Here is a 24,943-nt window from a genome sequence, read left to right on the forward strand (position 1 = left end):
AATATCGAGAATATCATATTCAATATCAAGAGTAAATTTCCATGTTCTTCTCAACACATGATATACTGCAAGGATCTCCACTTCATGTTAGAATGTTGTTCCCCAGCTCCATCTCAGCATTTAATTATGTTTCTAAACAAAGTTTAGGAGGAGCCCATGGGGTTGATTGACAGCCATCACTCACCCCACTTCTGTTGGTAGGGAATAAAAGCCTCCTTACTGCCGTTTACGCCAGGACTTCCTCCCAGACTGCCCCCTTCCAGTTGTTTGGGGGCAACTGCTCCCTCCCTTTGCCCCTCTACCCTCTACCCATTCCATGCCCAGAGCCACGCTGGACTTCCCCGCACCATCAGCTTGGGCACCCAGCAATGCCATGGAACAACATTCCATTCCATCTGCCTACTCACGTATTTCATGGCATCTACCTACTCATCATTTCATGCCTATTCCTGCCTTATCTGCCTATCATGTATACTGGACCCATGCAGCAACAGCTCTGCTGAGACCCATGCAGCAACAGCTCTGCTGAGACCCATGCAGCAACAGCTCTACTGAGACCCATGCAGCAACAGCTCAGCTGAGACCCCTGTAGCTCTGCTGAGATCTGAGAAAAGCTGCAAAAGCTCCACTGAGTGCCATCCCATCTTTCTCACGGCTCATGCAACACATGAATGGCCACCAATACATACAGTTGGAACTTGATCACGGTGCTCCGTAAATCATAGCTATATTTCACTGAGCCCAGCAGCAAGCACAACACAATCTGGGCCATTGCTCAAATGTCCACCCCGCTTGCACAAATCTGGAGGCACGCTACACCTCCACCTGCCGCGTGGATGTAATAGTCACACACTTAGCCAGCACCGCATGCACAGAATGCAGACGCAGGATATGCCAGACCCCTGCGCTGCTCTGATAACTCACAACCTGCTCATGATCTGGAATGCAGAGTTTCCACCTTAAGTCATGCAGGAGGCCCGCATTTATCATAGCAACAGATTCTGTTCCAGGATCACTTTCAGCCTCACAGTCACACTCATATTTTCCATTTGGCCGTTGAGATGTAGTGAGGAAATGTGGCATAGTGAGGTTATCTTTGTATTTTCCTGTTTACATTGTAATGTATGTTGTGTGTGGTGTCTTAAGCTACTGGGACCTTGAATTTCCCCTTGGGGATCAATAAAGTATCTATCTATCTATCTATCTATCTTATCTACAAGCCATGGATCATAGTAGCCTAAAGGTTCATATCAAACAGAGCATATTGACCAATCAGTAACACTGACTGAATTACGCTTAATTGAGCCTCTCCTCCACTCTTCTAAATTACTTTTCTGTCAATTTATTCCAGTGTCTAGATTAGAACATACTTACCATCACATATTTTCTTACAGTCTTTCCACTTCTATTCTAACGGTAGCAATGCATCCCCTTACCTCGCTGCAGCCATGGCGATTCTACAATCTCAGTCTCCTATTATACTGCCACCAATCTGGTCAACAGAGAAGATGCTCACTCTTGCCTACATTTAATCATTACATCTCATATCATTACACAGTCCTCCCCATCCAGCTCACTCTCCATCACAGATGCTTTTCCCACCGGTCTCAGGCTAAGTTGGGCAGATACGCACTATTCAGCCTTCATTTCTACTCATGAGCACAAACATATCCCTAGCAATAGAAATCATATGCTTGATCATTGGTCCTTGGACACCTACTAATCTACACCCATCAAGGGTTAGTCGAAAGCAAGATATCCGACTAGTTTACCAGGTCTACTTTATTTTCCCTCTGATAGCAAACTCTGAGAAGGGAATCATCTGGAAAACGTGACAGAATATCCAGTCTCCACACAAAAAGCTCTCCAACACAGGACACAAATGGATGAACAGCTCCACTAGAAAGTCATCTAAGATGTATACATCTCACCTCAACGTCTCTAGTTTACAGCTGGGATCATTCAGTATGTCTGTGAGCTCTCTGACACCTGAGTCTCCTGGGTGATTGTAGTTCAGATCCAGCTGTTTCAGGTAGGAGGGGTTTGATTTGAGGGCAGAGGACAAGAGAGAACAGCCCTCATGTGTGATGAGACAACCAGAAAGTCTGAAACAAGAGATGCTCTTTCTTAATCATAATGAGGGCAAATGCAGGAAAAGGTATACAAGTAATTTGCTTATTCGGTGAGGTTAACTGACACTCCCTAAATGTCACCAATGACAAGTGCAAATCATTAACAATATTCACAGATGTATAATTTGACATCACACATAGGCACACTGGTGTTTCTTAAGAAAGGAATGTAATGTCCGCAACACTGATAAATTGCTCCCGTTTAATGAAAAAAAATGCAACGCTTCGACCCTACTGGGTCTTCATCAGGCAATCAGACCATTTGCCTGATGAAGACCCAGTAGGGTTGAAACGTTGCATTTTCTTCATTAAACGGGAGCAATTTATCAGTGTTGCTGACATTACAATCCTTTCTTAAGTTACTCTCCATTTGTCCTGCACATGCAAGGTGGGATGTGCACACAGCTACTTTCTCTTAAACATTCACAGATGTCCAATTTGACATCACACACAGGCACACTGGTGTTTCTTACCATGCGGTGGGTAAAATACAATATTACATACAGTAACATTCCTAATTACTGACCTCAGTGTGTCCAGCTTGCATTGTGGATCTCTTAGTCCTGCACAGAACAGCTCCACTCCTTCATCCTGCAGGTCATTGCCACTCATGTCCAGTTCTCTCAGATGGGAAGGTGCACTTTGCAGCACGGATGCCATCATTTCACAGCTTGCTTTAGAGAGGTGGCACAGATTGAGCCTGTTTCAAAGGAGAGTGGAAGGTCAGTCTTTGAACACCGGTCTTGTAGTGTCATGTGGGCAGCAGGGGTGATTCATGTTCCCCATGATTCAGGTTAACTCAACTTAAGGGAAATAATTTGTCTCTTCCGGATTGATCAGATGAGACTAAATGTAACTGACTTTTGCATTCTCTTTTCCACTATTCTGAAATGTTTGCATCAAGGTCAAGGTTCCTTTATTTTGTATTACAGTTTTTTTCAATCGCTAACAAGCGTTTGTCCATTCAGTTGACACAAACTCTAAACACAGTTAGCACAGCATCGGTCTTTTGTGGCCATTCCATTCACACATTTCATGTTGTTTTCACACAGTATGCAGTCAGTGAATACATTTTCACAATGCTTACATTTTCTTAACAGACAAACTATACCTCCCAACAAAATAATGGATTGTTTTTGTATTGTTTTCGAATGTTAACACACAACATCCCACAATAGTTAAAACAATATTCCAAATCTTAGATACAGTATAAAAACCTCTGCTTCTGCAATGTTATCAATTCAAAAGCAATATATCTCAGCTGATAAAAAAACAAACAATCGAATAATTGACACAGAGATGATTTGTGTTGGGTAAATTGGGCTAACCACAGCTGATTCCAGTCTATCTTAGACTCAGTGGCAGGGATTATTTCTCTCTATTACATTGACACTTACACAGTAAAAAGAAAAACAGAAAAAGACAAATACTGTAATGTCGGGACGAGGAAAAGTAAGAGTAAGGGGCCCAGGGAGAAGACCAGGCCCAGTGAGAGATGCAGTGAGAGGTGCAAGAGCACTGAGAGGAGCAGGTGCAGAGATTAGACACAGTAATATTGTGCTTTTTTTGTTAACCCCCTTTTTATCTGGGCTTTTTGCTGTTGTTTTTTGTTCAGAATGCTCTTGTGTTTCATGGATATTTTGTTCACTGCAATGCTGTAAAACTTTTCAATGCTGTAAAACTTTCTGTTCTATCATAGTCTACTGTAAACAGTATTTACAGTATACTGCACCTCATGTAGGCCTAGTGAACAGTAAAAAAAAAATTAAAAATTAAAACAAGATTTGAATGTGAACATTACATCTAGACATACAGTTCCCAACCAAGAAATTTAGTGTAAAAATGCTGGATTGCTAGCCTGACGAGCCAGACCCACATCAAGGTGTAGGATCTGGACACTCACCGTAGACAGGGCTCAATCGGAGGGGTGGGATAAACAGTTGTCTTTCAAATTCCCTCCCCGCAATAGGATAACGCTAAACGAATCATCTTCTTGTTTTCAAGTAGCAGGATGCGTAACCTTCCCTCTCCACGCAATAGGATAACGCTAAACGAATCATCTTCTTGTTTTCAAATAACAGGATGAGTTACCGTCGCAACTTCTGGTCGCATGTCAGTCACCATTATGTTAAGCCCTGTGATTGGGCCGCTGGTGCTGGGGGTTCTCAGCTTCCTGGCTCAATGGATCGTGCCTAGACTGCCCCGCCAGCCAAATTACATTTGCTGCCGCTAGGGGCGTCTCCATTTCTAGGCTACTGGATTGTATGTTTTGCATGCAAATACCTGTAAAACTGAAACATAAAAGTCTATGCAGTTTTTATAATGTCAACAGTAGCCAGTATTTTGAAACCTAGTGTACTCTGATTGACTGCATGTACAGTATCTTGTGAAGTGAAAACAAGCTTCATTCTTTGACAAAATAACTTCATTTTGAGTCAGATTTCCTGTGTTTTGGTAAAGTTAGTGTGTGCAGAGAAATGACGAGTTAGTGTATATGTAACAAAATGTGGTGTAACAACATGGAATGTGCTTTTGAGAGGAAAATTATCCATTCGGCCAATTGTTTTTTGTAGGTGAGAGTTTGTGTTTAGAGTTTTGAAAATGTGTGAAATGAATGGACAAACGCTTGTTAGCGATTGAAAAAAAATGTAAGTGGGTGGTTGACGTTTTAGGCCGAAAAAAAGTTTTTGAAAAAAAAATCAGATATTATGGATGGGAATCACTTAGTTCTGTTGTACTGACTCTCCCATTCCCAAAATATGTATGATCTTTAAGAATTTGTTTTGGAATTCATATTTATTCACTAATGTCTTGTGTTGGTGACTAAAATTGTCATATGGTATGACATGAAAGTTATTGTGTGTAAAACTATGATGGGGTATATATTTTTTATGTGAGTCAGTGTATCATAATCTTCTATCTTTACTTCATCAAGATCTAGCATTTCCTTGTGGAAATGTATTATATTTTACAGTATATGTATTCATCAATACACAAAGTAAGGCATTTGTCCCCAATCTTTCAATAAACTTTATATTAATTTGGACATATCTTGATACAAAAGAAATAAAATGCATACAATGTTTGCTGACCCTATTTCCTATCTGTTCCATTCAGATTTGTATGATTTAGACTCCCAAAGCCTTTTTATTTCCATAATTTCTTGATGTCACACCAAATGATATGGTGTCACACCATATGATAAATTACACCAAATAACAATCTGTTAACGCAAAAATGTGAATATATGCATTTCACAAACAATAAATCACAGTTTAAGACAAATATATCACATAAAGGATCACTGTTAAAAACTCAGAACTTTGTAAAACAGAATTCCACCAGATATTGTATAGCACTTGGGTAATAGGTGCCACATATTGAATAATAAATGTTAACAAAATGTTAAATATGTTAAAATATGTATAACACTAAACTATTAATTAAACATATGTTTGAAAAAAAACATTATTTATGTAGGAAAATACAGATTATATCATATAGTGTGACAAATAAATCATATGGTGTGACAGCAAAACCCCATCACACCATATGATATGGGGTCACTCCATATGAGGTTTCATGCACTTAGCAGAACAATGAGTCTTGAGGCTACATGCTAGGACCAAAATCATATGCTCACTTTAACATGGTAACATAGATGTAAAGGTAATTTTGACCAAAAAACTATTTACTTTTGAAATTTTCCTGAAAAATGGGTCACACCAAAAGACAGCGAAAAGTGGAACTGAGATAGGAGTGCTGGAAATACTTGATTTATTGAAAGAAATATGAGAGATAACTCAACACGTAAACTTTCAATGTCCTTCTGAGAAGTTATTATACTTCCTGAATGAGGAAGGACCCCCTATCCCTAAAGGTCTCCACACAATTGCACATTTAAAAAACATAATTTAGGGTCACACCATATGATATTGATTTTTGGGACAAAATGTTTTTGTTTATGGCTTGTTCAAAAATATTATGCCTGGACTTTAAACACTACAGACTTACAAGTAGAAATCTTTAGTATTCATTGTATTTAAGTAATGGGAAAATATATTAATTAGATTTTTTTTTATTCAAAATCAAACTTTATGAAATGGGCTCGGGACAGTCACGCCATATGAGCTTTTCCTGGTTTGGCTGAACATTTTGAGAAATAGGAATATGACTGGCATGAATGGTCCATATGTTCATATAAAGCAGGTTTTTCTGAACAATATAACCACATTTATTTGCAGATTAGACATTTCTTTACTTCAGTTTGACACTCTGGACCAAAAAAAGGCCATGTCATGTCAACCACCCAAATACAAAAAGGGCACTGAAAGTTTACAAGCAATTTGCATATTTAATCAGTTTAACTGACAATCCCTAAATGTCACCATTTAACATGACAAGTGCAGATCATTACAGTTTTTGCCCGTTGCTTGAACACATTTAGCAAAACTTCACTCAATGTCAAATTGAAACTCTACTATCAGTACCTAAACTCTGCTATCAAAACCTAACAATCCCTTGTCAAAATATAACTCTGGTGACAAAATGAAACACACTTGCATCATATGCATTCTCAGATCGGGAGGAACACACTAGTCTACTTTTTATTAAACATATTTGCTTGAATACCTGTTGCAAAACTTCGCTCATTGTGCCAAAACTCTAAACATACGTAAACATGACAAACACTGGGAAATATACCATTCACATCACCATTTCCAATGGCAATACTGAGGGCTTTTTGTAGATGGCTGATTGGTGATCAGTTGGTGAACAAGTAAGTGCGTTCAGGTGTGTATTTGAGAGGTTGCAATTACCCGATGTGTTTTGTATTTTGGATATATGTGTTTACAGTTTTTTCCAATCGTTTACACACTAAAATTAAGATTAACAGACAGTTAACAATACTTAACACTTAAGAAGCAAAACGCCTGCACAGAGTGGTACAACAGTAAGCACAAATTCAGCTTCACACTTTTTGCAAAACATTACACACAGTGAATGTCAAAACGTAAAACACATTTTCACACCTTAGACACAGATAAAGATTGTTAGGTACTTCCTTCTCATTATAAAGCCCTTGCTTGCCAATGACCACACTAATGAACAAATTGAATAATCACATCCACCAGTGGGGTGTCCTACGAAGCAAGTTAGACAAATCTAGGTTATCTAGACATATCGAGGCTGCACAAAGCCTCAACTCGGGTATTAAGTTAAGTGATCCTACGACAGCAGGTATGTGATAAATGTGTCAAACTAGGCTTTCAGCTCAGATCTGTGCGCGTTCTCGTGGTTGGGGTGATTTTGACCAATCGGGAAACGTGGAGACGCACAAGACAGCCTAGGTTTAAAAACGATTACTTCCGCATTTATGAGCGGTAGCGAAATCTAGGGTGGTCTTTTTTAGTGTCTAACCTATAACATCAAAAAGTCGATGGTCATCAGATATTGTATGGCATGCATGTCCATAGTAGTGACATATTTGCACGCACAACATAGTTAAAAGCGCCTTCGAGATTCAAAATGTTTGCAGAGGCGGGGCTGAACCTGTTAGAAGTTTGACAGATTAGCACACGTTAGATAACTTCGTTTTTCAAGATAATGGATTGGTTAGAATTGGTCAGAGGGCGGTGATATTTCACGATTTGAGCTATAACTAAGCACATAACCCGCTCCCGACCAGGTTTGGTTGCGAGCATAAGATACCATGGTGATACAGCGACGCTAAAACAAATCCACTTTCGTATGACAGCATAGCCTGGTTTTGAGCGCAACATACCTCGCTAAGCCACTAATCGAGCTTCGTAGGACACCCCAGGTGTGTAAGCACACATGTGCAAAATTGAAAACGCAGCACTCAGGTGTGTTATGCTCGATCCTCAAGGGCCTTCCCACTGATCTATAACTAACACTGGATAGACTATCCCATTGTTTTCGCCCCATCATTCTTTATATCGATCAGTGAGGATCGAGGCCAGAGGAGCGAGGGAGGACGTATAAAAGCCCAAATGAGAGGCACCCATAGCCTGTGATGTGGTGAACTCTTATGGCCTGATCCAGCTAGACAGAGAGATGATTAGAGTATTATGTTTTGTTGTTACTTGTTTGTATTGTTGCTTTAGTTTTTCTTCAGTGACTGTAAGTGTACAGTACTTTTTGTTTGTGTACAGATTTTTATTTTTCTACACTTTACAGTAGCAAGAACTATAATTTTGCCATTTTCTGTTGATTGACTTGTCACTGTAACTGAACATATGGTACAGTGAAAGAAAGAAATATTGCCTGCAGCATCAGTTTTGTGCATTGCTTGATGAGGGTTCATCAAAATATTTCTAAATTATCCTAATTCTCTTCAACAATATGTCTGAATGAGATCCATATATTGGAAGAGGGTTTTTACAGATGTGTTTTGAATTTATTGTGTTAGTGTGTATAAGATGGACACAGTGTAGAATCATTCAAATAATGTGTTAGTGATATGAGAACAGTATAAGGTTTTATCAATGTGTTTATTGTTTTGACAGAAATATTCCATTTTGCTAACAATCTGTTATGTTCTGCTGATTGGGTGTGGTGTTTGGCTAATTGTGTGATATGTTTTGACAAAAAGAGACCTGTTTTCAAAATTGTGTGTAAACGATTGGAAAAAACAGTAACAAATGGTACTCTGAGATTTTATTTTTGAACAAAGTGTCTATGTATGACATAGAGAGTAGTATGCAGGACCAAGTGTGTTGCTTAAAGGAGTAAGTGTGTTGCAGAATTGAAACTAGAGTGCAAAGCAGCACTTTTGATTAAGGTATACTGTAGGTACATGTGTTTGAGATATTGCAACAAAACTTCAAGTTGTGATACTTTAGTCTAAGCATGGGTCTAAAGTGTTCAAGCAACGAGCAAAAACTGTAACAATATTCACAGATATACAATTTGATGTTATGCACTGGCACACTGGTGTTTCTTACTATGTGGTGGGTAAAATACTATATTACATAACATTCCTAATTACTGACCTCAGTGTGTCCAGCTTGCATTGTGGATCTCTTAGTCCTGCACAGAGCAGCTCCACTCCTTCATCCTGCAGGTCATTGTTACTCATGTCCAGTTCTCTCAGTTGGGAAGATGCACTTTGCAGCACTGATGCCATCATTTCACAGCTTGCTTTAGAGAGGTGGCACAGATTGAGCCTGTTTCAAAGGAGAGTGGAAGGTCAGTCTTTGAACACTGGACATTTTCAGGCCATCCTTCAGCACCATGAGGTCACTGTATCTCATGAGGATGGACACAGACACAGATGTGTGTAGCACTCACATTATGTACACAGCAGGGACATGGACTGGAGAAACACTACATTACACACTCTGCTGTGGTTTCCAAACATTTCTGGTTCAAGCACCCCTGAACATATCCCTCTACATCCATGGCAACCCTATTTTTAACGTTTTACTCTCAACCTCCTTTGTGTCATATTTGTGCTTCATGCATTTCTTTAACCTTGTGATATGTTGGATACCCATTTCATTGCAGAGGATGGTAATTGTGCTTGAAGGGGACGTGACTTAACGCAGGCTATAATGAACTGTTTTTACGACTTGATTCAAAACAAGGTGGGGGGCATCATTTCTTACAGTTAGAGCTTTCCGATGCAACACTCAATGCGTCGCTACCATGGCAGGATTTTTCTGCTTGGCTTTCGTTATGAAGCCGTTGACCTGACCTGTCAGTCAGCTGCCCCGTCAATGCTTTCTATCGTGCGTGTGGCTCATTTTTCAGATTTGCTTGCTAAATCTAAAAAGCCACACACTTTAACATCATTCTAGCCTGCAAATGGTTGAAGTGATGCTAGGGCCAGATGCTGCATAAGAAATGGGGAAACTTCACTGGCCAGTTGGCCTTGCCAGCTGATCGCTAACGTGAGATACGTGGATGATGAGATTTCAGAGAATCTTATTTGGCAAAGAACTGGACAACCATACTACCGGTGATGAGATGTTCAGGGTAACAGAATTGTTGCCTGCTTTACAAACCATGAGCGTACAGGGGAGCTACATCAGGTGCATAACTGAAGCGTTGAATTAGCTTCCACTTGTAAGGATCCCAATTCTCAGGCTGATGACATTATTTTCAAATTATATATGTGGACTCTAGCCTGGGTTTTCCCATACTGCCTTGCGCGGTGATTTCAATCCCGCTGCTAAGCCAGTCTGGAAACTAACGCCCAAATGTTCGCCTGATGTTGGCGAACCAATCACAGAACATCCGAGAAGTTTCCGTTGCCCTCTTGCGTCTACATTCGACGCCAAAGGATTTACGGCAGCCCTTAGCGTTGCATACGAACGAGTTGGGTGAGCTATGCGCATTTGATAGACATCCGTGGCGCCCAATGAACGGATCTGGGCATTTTTTCAAATACGAGAAAATGAACGTCTGGTTGCCAGACCACGTCTCATTTGAGAAGTGGGAGGCGTTAGCCAGGCTATGTGGACTCTGGATTAGCTACTAAAATGTCACTACTACAGCAACTTTGAGTCACCTTTTACCTTTTCACATGAGAAACTAACTTGGAAGTAAGAAATGTAAATACAATGTATTTATCTTCACTGATACCCACTGAGGAACACAATGGTCTCTGTCCCACAGACAATGTAAATGCAGTGTACGTTGTGATGTTGTATTTGATTAGCACTGAAGGAAACAATGAACTCAGTCTCACCCATAGCATCCCCCATGTGATCCCTAAAGGAATAACCCTTAACCTGTCGACCTCCAAACATGTGACTACTATCAAATGTCCTTAACCTGTAGCAAACTGGGTAACCTATAAAAGGGAAATCTACCCATAATTCTTGGAGTTATTCTGCACCCAGATGCTCCCACACCGTAGGTGTGTTAGTCTTCAATCCTCTGAGCTGGTGGGCTGTATTTTCATTCTCTGACTGTTTTGCACGATAGCCTAAGTAATTCCTTTAACCTTTTGAAGTAACTTTCACACTATGCATTTAGATGTACTTCTGTAATGTGTTGGATGAATAACTTGTACCTGTCCAATAAAATGTTAAACTCTGACCCGCATGGCTTTCTTGCGGCAATTAGATATCCTTTGGGTTACGGTGAGCCACAAGGATCGGCTAGGATTAGTTCTCGTGGCCGTACAGGCTAATCAAGTGGAGGTGGCATGCTATTAGGAGAACTGACCATTGTATTATACTGTGATGGATTGCTGATTTTATTAGTAGTCTGGGATTAGGCATCTAGAACCTTAGCACACCCTGAACCCTCTGCAGCTTTGGTAAGATGTTTATTTCCAGGTGAGCATAGCGACCCAGGTCAGCACTGTAGCCTCTGACCGGTCTGTAGCTAGGATTATTACTTGTGTTTGGTACCTCTCGAATTAACCGGCCGAGGAGGGCCTGCGCAACACTATCACCGGAGAAAACGAGTCTAATTAGCAAATGGTGATGGAAAGCACTCATAGTCTAGCCTGGAAAACCAGCGCCAACTGCTGGACGGCAAAATGTTTTGCCTGCATTTGGGTCTGGCCTCGGACCATTGAACATTTTGAAAACACTGCCCTGAATCTGGCAGATGGCAACTAAACCAATCACAACGCAGAGATGTGTTTTGAATCAACGCGGGCGGGGCAGAGGGCTCTGGGGCGGGGTTTTGAGGGAGCGTTGGCCTATAGGCACAGACACGGTTTGAAAGACAACGGGTTGTGCTCATCAACAATGTTCCGTTGTATCCATTCATCGGGGCCAGAACGGAACGGAACACTTCAGTTACGCGTCCGGTATAGCTTTCCAGTTAAATTAGCAGGGTTCAGCATTCAGTGTCTTTGTTCTGGTGCGGCACATTCCGAGGTCTGTTCATGTGGAGGTGGATGCACTCTCTTTAAAAACGTATCCATTGCGTGTACCTGCTGTCAATACTGAACAAAAAACAAACAAACTTAATGTTAACAAAGTTGTTAAATTAACAAGGCCTGGACCATTACACGGCATCCCTGAGCATGCGTCACGGCACCCACTTTGAAAACCCCTGCTTTACAGGCCATGTAAATAACTTGCTGTTGTTGTCTTGTAGTGTCATGTGTACTGTAGGCAGCAGGGGCGATTCATGTTCCTAGGGGTTAACTTAAAGCAAATAATCACTGCGCTACAATTGTTTTCTTCCTGATTGATCAGATGAGACTAAATGCATCTCACTGACTTTTGCTCCTGGTTCCAGGACAGACTAACATTTTAATCTGGTCAATGATACTAGATAATAATTGTGTGTGTTTTGTGAGATGGAGGTGCATGCTCTTAATTATCAATAAAGAAGGGCATAGGCTAGAGATTAAAAAAAAATCTTCGTTTTTTCACGTCAGCTCGCGCTCCTCCTGGCATGTCTCTGCGCTCGAGTAGTGGGGCGCGCCCGACAGTTTGAGAAACGCTGCTTTAGGGAGATCAGACAAGGACTACAAACAGGATTCATAGACATTTCCACCAGAGAATTTCCATGACTTTTTCAGGACTTTTCAAAATCTCACATCAACTAGTGCTACATTAATAAGGATATGACGCGTGAGACAACGGGATGGCTACCTAGAAGGAATGCTCTCAAAACGTAAACATTTGCCAATCGGTTGTGACGCAAGTGAGACATGACCTGCCCAAATGAGATATGTTTCTGAGTTGAATTGGATGAAGCAAATTTCCATGACTTTTCCAAAACATTTGGGGTGTTTTTTGTTTTTCAAAACCTTTCCAGGCCTGGAAATTGGCATTTTCAAAGTCCATATCTTTTCCAGGTTTTTTAAAAACGTATGAACCCAAATCAGAGGCTATCATTCCTGTGTGGATGTAGTTCTCTATATGGACACACTATCAAGAAGCATTGAACTGCTCTGGGATCAACTCCATCTCATCAACACAGGCACAACAATCAGAGCAAATGTTTTCTGAATGTGTAGATAAAACCTCTGTGAACTCTTTCCCGAGTTTTACTGACCTCAATTTCTCCAGGTGGCAGTTGGAGTTTCTAAGACAAGTGAGCAGCTTCTCTTCTGATGCTTGCAGATCACAGCCACTCATGTCCACCTCACTCAGTTGAGAATGATATGACTGCAGGACTGAGACCACGGCTTCATATGAGCTGTGCTTGAGTTTACACCTGGTAAGTCTGCAATGAAAGAGAAAAACACTGAGCCACATGTCCTCTGTACCCCTTACATTTATTGATATGAAACACCAGTTATAGGGATATGAACCAATTTTAGATCCAACAGAAAGCAACAGCCTCAGTACTGTGCTAAAATGACAGACCTCACTTTACAGTCTTCATTCAGTGGTTGATGCAGCAGTTCTCCTCCACAGTCCTGAAGCTCACTGTCACTCATGTCCAGCTCTCTTAGGTGGGGGTTTGCCCCCTGGTGAGCCAAGGCCAAAAATCCCCCTTTTAGTTTACAGCCAACAAGTCTGTAAACACATACACCATGTAACAGAGAATAGTACAATTCAAAGAGGATATATCAATTAAAGAGTACAACACAGATGCTGGTACTGTCTTAACACAGTCTATGGTTCACAATAGGGATGGCGAAAACTACTAATTTTCTTGACCGACCACCGAGCCTCATTAGCCGGTTGAAACCGGTTAACCGATTCGTTTAAAATATTCTGCGCTATTTGAAATAACAGCCACGCAGTTTTGCAACTCTGTCGCATCTCTCTGTCCCCCGCTCACACACACAGCCCCGGCGGCGGCGCCGCACTTTCACTCACGTCACTGTTTTTTAAATCCCCTAGAGCGCGAAACATGAGTCCCGCAAACCAAGGAGCTTGTAAATAAGTGGAGGACAAATGGCTCCTTCGTTTCGAAATGGTTTGGGTACAAGGTGATCGCGTTGCAAATAAAGGCGTTTGTCTAGCGTTAGAAGCTCATTTGAAACTGAAATTGCCGCGGCTCACTTAAGAAAATGACAGCTCCGAGACGCCGCTATAGTTTGAAGAAGTAGGCCTACTAACAATAATAAAGAAAGATGATCATCATTACCTTATCTGTTACCATTGCTGACCCTTCCTGAAATGTAGATGTAATGTGTTTCCAAATCTAAGCCCATCTTACGCGGAAAGTTGCTGCAACACGATAAAAACCAATGGATAAAACGGGCACCTCCAGATTGCAAAAGACGCACCGGCCAAGGCATGCGTGCGAATGTTTTTGTTGGTTTATTAAGTAGCCTACAAGCAGGCGAGTTATTACAAATTGAGTGTGAGGGATAATTTGTTAACTTCACGCAAAAAAAACCTTGGAATGAGATGGCTAGCTGTAGTAGCGTTTAGTCCACTGTCTATAATATAATAGCCTAATTTAGAGATCGTTTTTTTTTTTTTTAAACCGACTAGCGACAACTTTGATCGGCTAACGTGGATACGGTCAACCATCGGTCAAACAGTCACCGGTTAACATCCCTAGTTCACAACAGCATGTCTACAATCAAATTTCAATGAAATCTTTATTTCAGAATCACAGGTCGGTCCACAGCTTAAACCATATTTGACTAAATAGAGTAGAATCAAGTAAAGAATAAAACAGAATGAAATAATCACCTCACAGCACTAGTAAAAGTGAAACATACATGAATCAAACACAAATCAATATATCAAACAAACAATCAATAAATCAGTCTATCAATCTATCTACAGTACAGTTGCTCTTGCCAGTGTTTTCTGGATGAGTACTGCTCACAGGTCTACAGTATGACTGACCTCAGTGTCTCCAGTTCGCAGTTTGGACTCAGAAGAGCAGAGGCCAGTTTTTCTCCTGACTTCTGCAGGTCATTCTGACTCAGGTCCAGCTCTCCTAAGGGGCAGTTTGCAGACTGCAGTGCTGAGGCCACAATCTCACAGGACTTCTCTGTTAATTTACACCCAGCAAGTCTACAATAGAAAGGCAATATGTCAAGTCCTAATACAGTTAAAACAACACTGTGTAGTGTTAGTCCATCTCTGGTGTCACACATTTCTCTTGTCTGATGTAAGTGTTGTAGAAACAAATGGAAGACTGTTCTCAAAGAAGCTTTTTTAAGCTTAATTTGCCTTAAGTAATCAGATTTGGAGTCATTGGAATAGTTATTTGACATTTTGGGTTGAATGACGGCTGTCTCGCTTCCCCCTAGCGCTGCGCCTCTGAGCGGAAAAAACATGCATGTAAGTTTGCACTGACAAACAAAGTCTCCAGCCTCGCGATCATGCTCATGAAGAGGCAGACTGACCGATTGAGGAGTCTTGTAAAACATACACGCTAAAGCTACAGGGGAAGCTCAGCAGAGAAATCTGCAAGCATAAAATGAGCGAAAACGAAAAGTAAAAGTGAAACCGGCAATGAAATAGCTAAACCTGCATAGTTTCACTTTAATTTGTTAATGTAGAACATAACTCACAGGGCCTTTCTGCAGCATCTCACGGCTGGAACCAGTCTCCTGCGACCTTCTGGAGAGGTTTTGTATTTGTTCAGGTCAAACTCATCCAGCACCTCATCAGACATCAGAAGCACATGAGCCAAGGCTGAGCAGTGAGCCAGTGTGAGCTGTTTCACGGCACCTTTCTCTGCCTTCAGGAAAGCCTGGATTTCATCATGAACAGAAGAGTCATGCATTTCCACCAGGCAGTGGAACAGATTGATGCACCTCTCAGGGGAGATATTTGGTCTCTGCATCACCTTCAGGTTCTTTATTGTTTTCTTCACACTCTCTGGGCTGCTGTGTGTGTGTGTCAGGAGGCCAAGCAAAAGTCTCTGATTTGACACCAGAGAAATGCCATGAAGAAAGCGCACAAACAAATCAAGGTGTCCATTCTTGCTTTCCAAAGCTTTGTTCACTGCTTTCTTCAGCAACTCATCTAGAGGCAAATCTAGCAAAGACTTTGACTTTCTGCTAAGAAATAGTTTCAGGACCTTCATGTTCTTACTTAAGTAGGAGGCAAACAAATGAAGTGCAGCAAGAAACTCCTGGATGCTCAGATGGACAAAGCAGTAGACCTTCTTGTGATGAAACACACATTCCTCCCTGAAGATCTCAGTGCACATGCCAGAGTACACTGAGGCTTCACTGACATCAATGCCACACTTTCTCAGGTCTTCCTCATAGAACATGAGATTGCCGTTCTCCAGATGCTTGAAAGCCAGCTCTGCCAGTTTCAATATGACACCCTTGTGTGAATCCAGGAGCCTCTGTCTATCTGTCTCATTTTCCTCTTGATACTTCTGGTTCTTTCTAGTGGTCTGGATAAGCAGGAAGTGTATGAACATTTCAGTCAGTGTTTTGGGGGCTTCCTTCCCATCATCCTGTTCCAGTATCTGCTGAAGGACAGTGGCTGAGATCCAACAGAAGACTGGCATGTGGCACATGATGTGGAGACTCCTGGTTGCTGTAATGTGTGAGACGATTCTGTTGGCTTGATTCTGGTCACTGATCCTCTTCCTGAAGTACTCTTCCTTCTGTGGGTCATTAAACCCTCGTACTTCTGTCACCAGACTGATGCACTGAGAAGGGATCTGACTGGTTGCTGCTGGTCGGGAGGTTATCCAGATGAGAGCAGAGGGAAGCAGAGTTCCCTGAATGAGGCTCGTCATCAGCACATCAACTGATGATGTTTGTGTTACATCAGACAATGTCTGGTTCCCTTGTAAATTCAGTGGAAGTCTACTCTCATCCAGACCATCAAAGATGAACACAATGTGGCAGTCTTTGTATTCAGCATCCTGTAGCTCTCTAAGCTCAGGGTGGAAGTCAAGCAGGAGCCTGTGAAGACTGTACTGATCATGCTTAACCAAATTCAGCTCACGGAATGGAAGCACAAACATGAAATCTACATCCTGGTTAGCTCTCTCCTCTGCCCAGTCAAGGATGAACTTCTGGACTGAGACTGTTTTTCCAATGCCAGCGATCCCCTTGGTCATGACAGTTCTGATGTGTCTCTCCTGTCCAGGCAAGGGCTTGAAGATGTCATTACAGTTGATTGCTGTGTCTTCTGTAGTTTGTGGCCTGGATGCTGACTCTACCTGCCAAACTTCATGCTCATTATTCACCCCTTCATTCTCTCCCTCTGTGATGTAGAGCTCTGTGTAGATCTTGTTCAGGAGTGTTTGAGTCCCTGACCTTATGATGCCTTCACATATGTTCTCAAACCTCCTCTTCATGCTGGCTTTATGGGTCATCAGTACTCTGGTCAGGACATGGTCATCTGTTGGGCAATACACGAACAAACAAACCAAGAGATGAGCATTATTCAACTAATTGGTCAGTATTTCTAGAACACATTTTTCTTTAGTACTTGCATTAGATAAAATGGTGTTATCTTAACAGTTAAGAGTGTATAACATTTTGGCGTTTTTTTTTCTTCTAATAAATGGTCTTTTATCTATACACAAATCCTGCTCTTGGACACATATCTTCAAGCCTCACCTGTTAGTTTGGCCCTTTTGACTGGATCATGCTCAGTTTGTAGATGGGTGCTGCCTCTCATGACTGTGTGCTCATCTAAGGGAGGCTGTGGAGAGATCTGTGCCGTGTGGATGTGTGGATAAAGCGGGTGCTGGATGTGTGGATAATGATGCTGGTCCATGGCTGAGTTTGAGTACTGAGGACGCTGCCCCATGTCTGTGTGTGGGAATGGAGGAACTTGTGCCATGTTTTCAGATGGGTTCAGATGAAGTGCCATTTCACTGTGTTGGTATGACAAAGGCTGTGCCATGGCTGCAGGCTGGTATAGGTGAGGTTGAGTCATGGCTGTAGGTGGGTATAGGTGAGGTTGTGCCATGGCTGTAGGTGGGTATAAGTGAGGTTGTGCCATGGGTGTAGGTGGGTATAGGTGAGGTTGTGCCATGGCTGTAGGTGGGTATAGGTGAGGTTGTGCCATGGCTGTAGGTGGGTATAAGTGAGGTTGTGCCATGGCTGTAGGTGGGTACAGTGGTTGAGTTGTGTCAAGGTTTGTAATGGGTTGTGTCCTGGGTCTCCTTCTGCACTGGGGGCAGCTGTAGTCTCCTGATATACCAGACTGGCTCCAGTAGCTGCTGATGCACTGCCTGCAGAAACTGTGTCCACAGCTGGTGGTGACTGGGTCCCTCAGTAGCTGCTCACACACTCCACACCTGGGCTGATCCTGGGTCAGGATGTCCCTAAATCCACAGGGACAGCAGTCATTGCACAGAAAAACACATTATCATCATCAAGCCAATAGTATGCAAGTGCCTGTGCATAAAAAAGGATTTGTGCTTCATTTGTGCACACATACACACACACACACACACACACACACACACACACACACACACCACAGTGTTCATTTTGTCAACAGAATTATTCATCAACAATGTCTTCATGACTTGCTTGCTCTCTTTTTGGCAGAAAACTGAAAGGAGACGGCACAATGTGCTCCTCACAGGCCAATAATAGGACAGACTGGTGAAGAAACATTACGGGAAACCACAACTAATCTGACTCCATAAAATGAAAAACTTGAATAAAGTAGTTATTAGTCAACTGTAGCAGAGTAGTAGGAAGGTGAAAGGTTAAATTGCAGGGATGTACCCGGTGTACTGTCCCTGAGGGTCAGGGAATTTATCCCTTATCCTGCACACACAGCAACTTGGGATCACCCTTTTATTACCCTGCACTAGAGCCCCATGCTGCCAGAAAATGAAATGTCTGAAGGCAGCATATCTGAACTACCTATTGTCATCACCTGGCTTTCTTACAAGGCCTAATGCACCTGTGAATCCAGAGAAAACCTTCATCTAGACAGTACTGAGTGAAGTGAGGCAGAAGGCTCACACAGGTGGCTGGGTTTTGTCCACAGCATTTTCTTTCCCGATTAGTTGGCATGTCCCTGCAGTGTAGGCCTACAGGAACACCAGGCATCTCTGACACAGGTGGGGGGAGGGGGGGGGGGGTGTCATGTCTACGCTGATGCATCATCATGCATCAAACACCAGATCTGGCTGCCTCAGCAACTGTCTGGTGAGGTCCCTGTGTGAATAGGGTTAGCCTACTGTGGTACAGTGGCGCTTCTTAGCGCCATATAGCGTTGGGGAGTTTTAAAAGGAACGAACGAGTCTCAGCCCAAGATCAGATTTTGTTTTGCGTGAGAAAATAGATGTATGGCGTGACTGCGTGTGTAAACAGGCAAAATCCTGTGTCACACGCTGAGAGCGTGAGAGTTGGCAGCTCTGCCTCATTGCTGGAAGGAGCACTCGACGAAGTAGAACAGGTGTTGCCATGTTAACAAATGGCATGAAACGGCCACCGTAAGAGCAAAATGCGCTTGGAAAGGGGGGGAGCGAGAAAATCATTTTCATATAGTATTCATATAGAATATATGAATTGTCATATAGAATTTCACCGCTAGGTGGGAGAAGATCTTACACAGCGGGGCTTTAAAGAGGAACAATGCAGGATTGGCGATTTCATCTCTGGTTTCGGTTTCGTTTTTCGTTTTCGCTCGTTTTATGCTTGCATATTTCTCTGCAGAGCTTCCCCGACAGCTTTAGCGTGTATATTTATACATAGGCTATACTGTATATAAATATATAAATTGCAAGCGTGGTTCTTCTTGTTCCTTACGACTTCCAGATGTAAACAGACGATCGTCTCCTGCAGAAACTGCAAAGTTGCATTAGCGGATAGGGACACTGGGGGCGGGAGGAAATATTACTGTTTTCGACGAAACTGGTCAGTCAAGCAAAACAACGATTTCTGAGCGATTTTATGACTATGAAAAAGTTGCATAGGGTCTCTTGGATGAAATGCACCTTTAAGCTAATATTTTGGCTAAGTTAGTTTAAATGGTTACTCTTTAGGTGGTAAAATTTTGAAGCAAATCTGAGATGGTTAAGCAGAAGGAATTTGTTGAATTGAGGCGGAATGACCCATGTACCTTTCTCTGGATGGTTTGTTTGCCAGCAAAAATTCCAGTTTATGCTCCTTTTGAGGCTTGCGACGTTACTAAGGAAGAGTCATCAATTTCACAAGTGACTTTCAAGGTCAAAAAAATGAGATGACGAGATATTCTACTGCCACGTTATAACGGGCCTGGCTAGCACCTACCACTTCAATTGAGACGTGGTCTGGCAACCAAACGTTAATTTTCTCGTATTTGAAAAAAAATGCCCAGATCCGTTCATTGGGCGCCACGGATGTCTATCAAATGCGTCTGTGCATTGCTCATCATCGTTTTGCTGTTCTGTGATTGGTCCCCTATCTCAGGCAAAAATTAGGGTGGTAGTTTCCAAACTTAGCAGCGTGAATGAATCACCCAGGCTAGCCACGGTGAATAAGGGAGACGCAATGCATTGCTCCAGATAAAGCTAGAGTGTGCATAGGCCTATAATATGGCCAGAAAATACTTCCAATTAGAAACGATCTTTGAAGACAGGGTATACTGACATATTGTCCCCTTCAAACACGCACAAACTCTCTCTCTCTCTCTCTCTCTCTCTCTCTCTCTCTCTCTCTCTCTCTCTCCTTCTCACACACAAACAATCTTTCTCTGTGTGTCTCTCTTGCTCTCTCACGCACGCACTCAAGCAGGCACTCACACAAACTCTATCTCTCACACACACACACACACACACACACACACACACCTATCTACTCTTGTGAATGGAAATAAAAATTGAAATCTCACTTTGAATCAGACTGTCGTGGTCCACTACTGAAATTGTGAGGTTCCCCCATGGACCAGTCACTCATCAAGGACACACAGCTGGGCACTGGAGACACTGGTCTGTTTGTCTGTGGTCTGATTACACAAGGAGACAAAATACATAATAGATTGAGCCAAAACATATTAACAATACTAATACTACATACTACAATACTACATATTGTCTCCTTCAAACACACACAATGGCCCTCAATTATGAAACGTGCGTACGACCAAAAACAGTAGTAAAACAGGCGTACGCTTGTTTCCACGCAAAGTATGGCATTTATCAATGTGAACGTGATCGGTGCTATACAGTACGCTCAAATCTCACGTCTAGTCTGAACTCGCGTACGCAAGTTTTTCAGGCGGCATAGCACCGTGCAGCAGTAAATCGCCAGTGGATTAGAAAATTGAAGAGTTGAATTTATGGACTATCTCAGACATAACACCTTTCCTGTACATGTGCAGCCTATTTGCTGTAATGTAGCATACTATATTGAGACATCTGATGGCTTAAGATAGCCATCTAGCTGTCAAAATTAACAAGGTTCAGCTGGACGTCACTGTGGCTCGAGATCACTAATGATCTCTTTTGGACGTATAATGCACCTTCATGTCGTAAATTCTAGGGGCGAGGCCATTAAAACGAGCATATATAGGGGTGTGATGTTTAAATTACGCTTGTTTCCAGCCGCCACATTTATCAACACACGTTTATTCTTACGCTGGAATTGGAGTGATACGAAAGTTTGATGAATCACACGTGAGCCTCGTTGTAAGATGATTTCTGCAGTCAGATATACGCTGGTTTCTACGCTCGGTTGATAAATGAGGGGCAATATCTTTCTCTCTCTCCCTCTCACACACAAATAATGTTTCTCTGTGTCTCTCTCTTTCGCACGCACGCACGCACACAAACTATGTCTCACACATACTGTACACCTATCTACTCTTGTGAATGGAAACAAAAGTTGAAATCTCACTTTAAGTCAGACTGTGGTGGTCCACTACTGAAATTGTGAGGTTCCCCCATGGACCAGTCACTCTTCATGGACACACAGCTGGGCACTGGAGACACTGGTCTGTGTTTCTGTGGTCTGGTTACACAAGGAGACAGAATACATACCCACTCCTTGAAGGGACATGCCACAGTTTTATGAAATCTCCCCTAGAGTTAGATAAGTGATCATTTGTGTCTCTGTGCATGCATTGTTGTAGTCTGGCAGTGCCCCTGCTAGGTTAGCTTAGCATAGTGAATGGAATCCTGTGTTGCCGGATCGCATGTTGTGAGTAAAGGTAAGCCAAAAGGTAAAAAGGTAAGGCCTCCATCTTCACAATGAGCACAAATGGCAATGCAGATTAATACTAGGTAATTTCCTGGACAGGTATTATACTGGGGGCGAAGCACTGCTACTTGAGTGCAGAGATCACACAAAACATCAGCCAGGACAATCCCTGTGCCCAAGCAGCAGTGCAGGCGAAAGAAACAACTCACCTTGGATGAGACCGTACTTTTCCTGTGCTGACCCCGTGATGCCCATCAGTGACGGGCTCTTCATTCTTCATGGACACGTGGCTGGACACGGCACATGCTGCCTTGCCTGTCTGATTTCCACCAACAGCATCCTCAACCTCTTGAGGGACATCCATTCTAATCAATCAATAAGAAAAGAAACAGAGAGTGTGAGAGAGAAAGGTGAGTGATCCTTTCTAAAAAGAAAGATGGAAAAAAATATTTCTGATGAGAGGTTCCTCATGAAGTGCTTACTTTAAGCAGCTATGTGGACCAATCAGCTGATCTGTGGATCCATTTCTGCTCCAACAATAGCAGACATGTTGATAGAGACCAGGGAACCACTGACAGAGGAGGTAGCCTTGGCCTATTATGGAAATCAATATAAACACTTAAACATGAACCATTCCCACTACTACTTGTACTATCACAATAATTCTTCTCGACAGTGCTAAGTAGGCTACTATCATTTCTTTGCCAATTCACTGTAAGGTGTGTTGCTCTGACTGTGTTGCTAAACTTTAACACTCTGAGAGAAATTCCAGGAATGGACATTTGGAAAATTTAGGCAGATAGACGTCATAAAAAATAAGTTATGATTTATCCAGCTCAGGCATTAAAGGTATTTTTCCCCATATGTCTTTTTGCTGAATGTATGCAACCCTGTTACCAATACATACAAGTCTGGAAAAAGTGTGTAAATTATGTTAAATTAAAGAAATAAATGAGTTGTTATTGTTATAAACAAAATAGCCTACTCTGTTATTATCTATAATAATAACCCTATCACTCTACTACACTCTACTATAACTATGGTCACAGGGTTGTGAATGTTTAAGCCTTTCCCTCAAGAATAGAAGCTGTGAAATTTAGCTAGGCTTATTTATTAAGGTCAAGTTCCAATGAGGTTCTACACAATGGAGAACATAAACATTTTAATCATTCAACATTATTCTATTGAAGTGACGAATAGGTTATGACACTGCTACATACGTAAATACTGATAGTAGGCTATAGGCTAATGGGTTATATTACATGTAGATTAGATTAGGGCTGACTCTGATTAGGTCTGAGGTGAAGGCTGTGCTTTGACAACTTCGATAAAGGGCAGTGATCTTTTACCAGTAGGCCTAGGGGGAGCCTGTCGGTATACTTTTGAGCCTTACAATTAAACAAGGAAGAGTTAATTTAAAGATTTCTCTGATGCTCATTCCGAGATGTCGTGATGCCTTGTTGTTTCAGACAAAGGGTAGGCCAAGGGTAGGCATAACAAGAAGCTAGGCCTTTATTTGGCCTACATGTCAATAAAGTAGGATAGCCTACCCTACAGTACCTACAGCATTCTTCATGGTTGATTGTCGTTGTTCGGTAGGCCGTTGTGTCTAGCCTACCTGTCTAGGCAGCCTAGGCCTAATAGCTTAATTATAGATAGCCTACATAATTTATTTACAACTAGGTATAGGCTACGTTTCGGTTGATCCATTTGACTGACTACTTTACTACTACATATAGGTTGGGCATATTTGATTGAAGTCGCAACGCAAATTTGCACAGGCTAAATTCAGAGTCTGAAAAGTGTTGACGTTATGAAATTTAGTAGACCTGAGCCTAGTCAACGAACAAATCCATGACGTCTCCAAAAGGTGTCCCTCTCTAAATTATCTCCAGGCCACGAAACCGACATCAATGGACGACTACCTGTAATCGATCACAACCTTACTGTAGGCTACATTTAACTCACTTTATCTACTTACCTTCACAAAACGTCCGAAATGTTCTTGCCCGTACACCGGTCCCTTGAGATTACTTTCGATTTCACTTGTTCCGCGTTCATGACGTGTGCAAACGCTACAGTAGCCTGTACGTCTGCGTTCTGTTCATTAGTCCTTGAGCCAGAGGAGTTGGTCGATTGGAATAAAACTCATTGTGACTTTTGGGAAGGAACCAATTTAGAAAAACAAGCGATAGCTTTGTATTGTATTGGTAGTAGCATTTTCTGTGTTAGCAACCTGTATATTTGTGCATAGGTTCACATAGTCTCTGCATGTAGTCACGTGGCTGTAAGTTGGAGGAGACACACACTCACACACTCACTCACTCACGCACACACAAACACACACACGCACGCACACATCATGCACTTGCGCGCGCACACACACTGCACACACTACACACACACACACACACACACACACACACACACACACACACACACACACACACACACACACACACACACACACACACACACACACACACACACACACACACACACACACACACACACCTGTCTACCTTGTAACTGTAGGCCTATACAAAAACTGGATTCTCACCTTGGATCTGATTGTGGGTGTCCACTACTGAAATTGTCTGTGGTTCTATGACTGCTTTCATTGTGTGCATATGTCTGTGCATGTAGTCACGTAGCTCAGCTAGTTTCGTGTCCCTTCCTGTCGAGTTGTCAGCTTTGGATGTATTTTCATTTTCTGTAAAAGTTCTTGACTTGCTTAAATTTGTTTTGAAGTTGAAAACCAGTGTTGGTTTATAGGTTGTATGTAATAGTGTGATAATTTCATGCATAGCCTACATTACATAATACATGTCGC

General features: G+C 42.1%; 2 protein-coding genes across 2 annotated transcripts in view; both read right to left on the reverse strand.

Annotated features, from left to right (window-relative positions):
- LOC134077799 (stonustoxin subunit beta-like) overlaps positions 1-2,887 on the reverse strand; it is a 4,402-nt gene extending 1,515 nt beyond the window's left edge. The window contains exons 1-3 of the mRNA XM_062533443.1: positions 2,824-2,887; positions 2,659-2,668; positions 1,932-2,105 (exon numbers count right to left, since the gene is read on the reverse strand). Coding sequence (XP_062389427.1) covers positions 1,932-2,105; positions 2,659-2,668; positions 2,824-2,887 — 248 coding nt within the window. The remainder of the gene's footprint in view (positions 1-1,931; positions 2,106-2,658; positions 2,669-2,823) is intronic.
- A 4,163-nt stretch (positions 2,888-7,050) lies between these two features.
- On the reverse strand, positions 7,051-18,289 carry LOC134077809 (NACHT, LRR and PYD domains-containing protein 12-like). Its single transcript, XM_062533454.1, has 7 exons — positions 17,584-18,289; positions 15,562-17,362; positions 14,888-15,058; positions 13,442-13,594; positions 13,128-13,298; positions 9,149-9,322; positions 7,051-7,066 (listed from the first exon to the last, which is right to left on the reverse strand). The coding sequence occupies exons 1-7, from the start codon at positions 18,068-18,070 to the stop codon at positions 7,051-7,053; spliced, it is 2,973 nt and encodes a 990-aa protein (XP_062389438.1). The 5' UTR covers positions 18,071-18,289.
- Positions 18,290-24,943: the final 6,654 nt, after the last annotated feature.

The sequence above is a fragment of the Sardina pilchardus genome, chromosome 1 (genome assembly GCF_963854185.1).
Source record: "Sardina pilchardus chromosome 1, fSarPil1.1, whole genome shotgun sequence".
Classification (NCBI taxonomy): Eukaryota; Metazoa; Chordata; class Actinopteri; order Clupeiformes; family Clupeidae; genus Sardina; species Sardina pilchardus.

Excerpts from the sequence above, each read along its gene's own strand:
- LOC134077809 (XM_062533454.1), bottom strand. The coding sequence starts at position 18,070 with ATGGCACAACCTCACTTATACCCACCTACAGCCATGGCACAACCTCAC. Across the intron at positions 17,363-17,583 it reads CAAAAGGGCCAAACTAACAG|ATGACCATGTCCTGACCAGA; the intron begins GTGAGGCTTGAA and ends ATTGCCCAACAG. Across the intron at positions 15,059-15,561 it reads AGATGCTGCAGAAAGGCCCT|ACTTGCTGGGTGTAAATTAA; the intron begins GTGAGTTATGTT and ends TTTCTATTGTAG.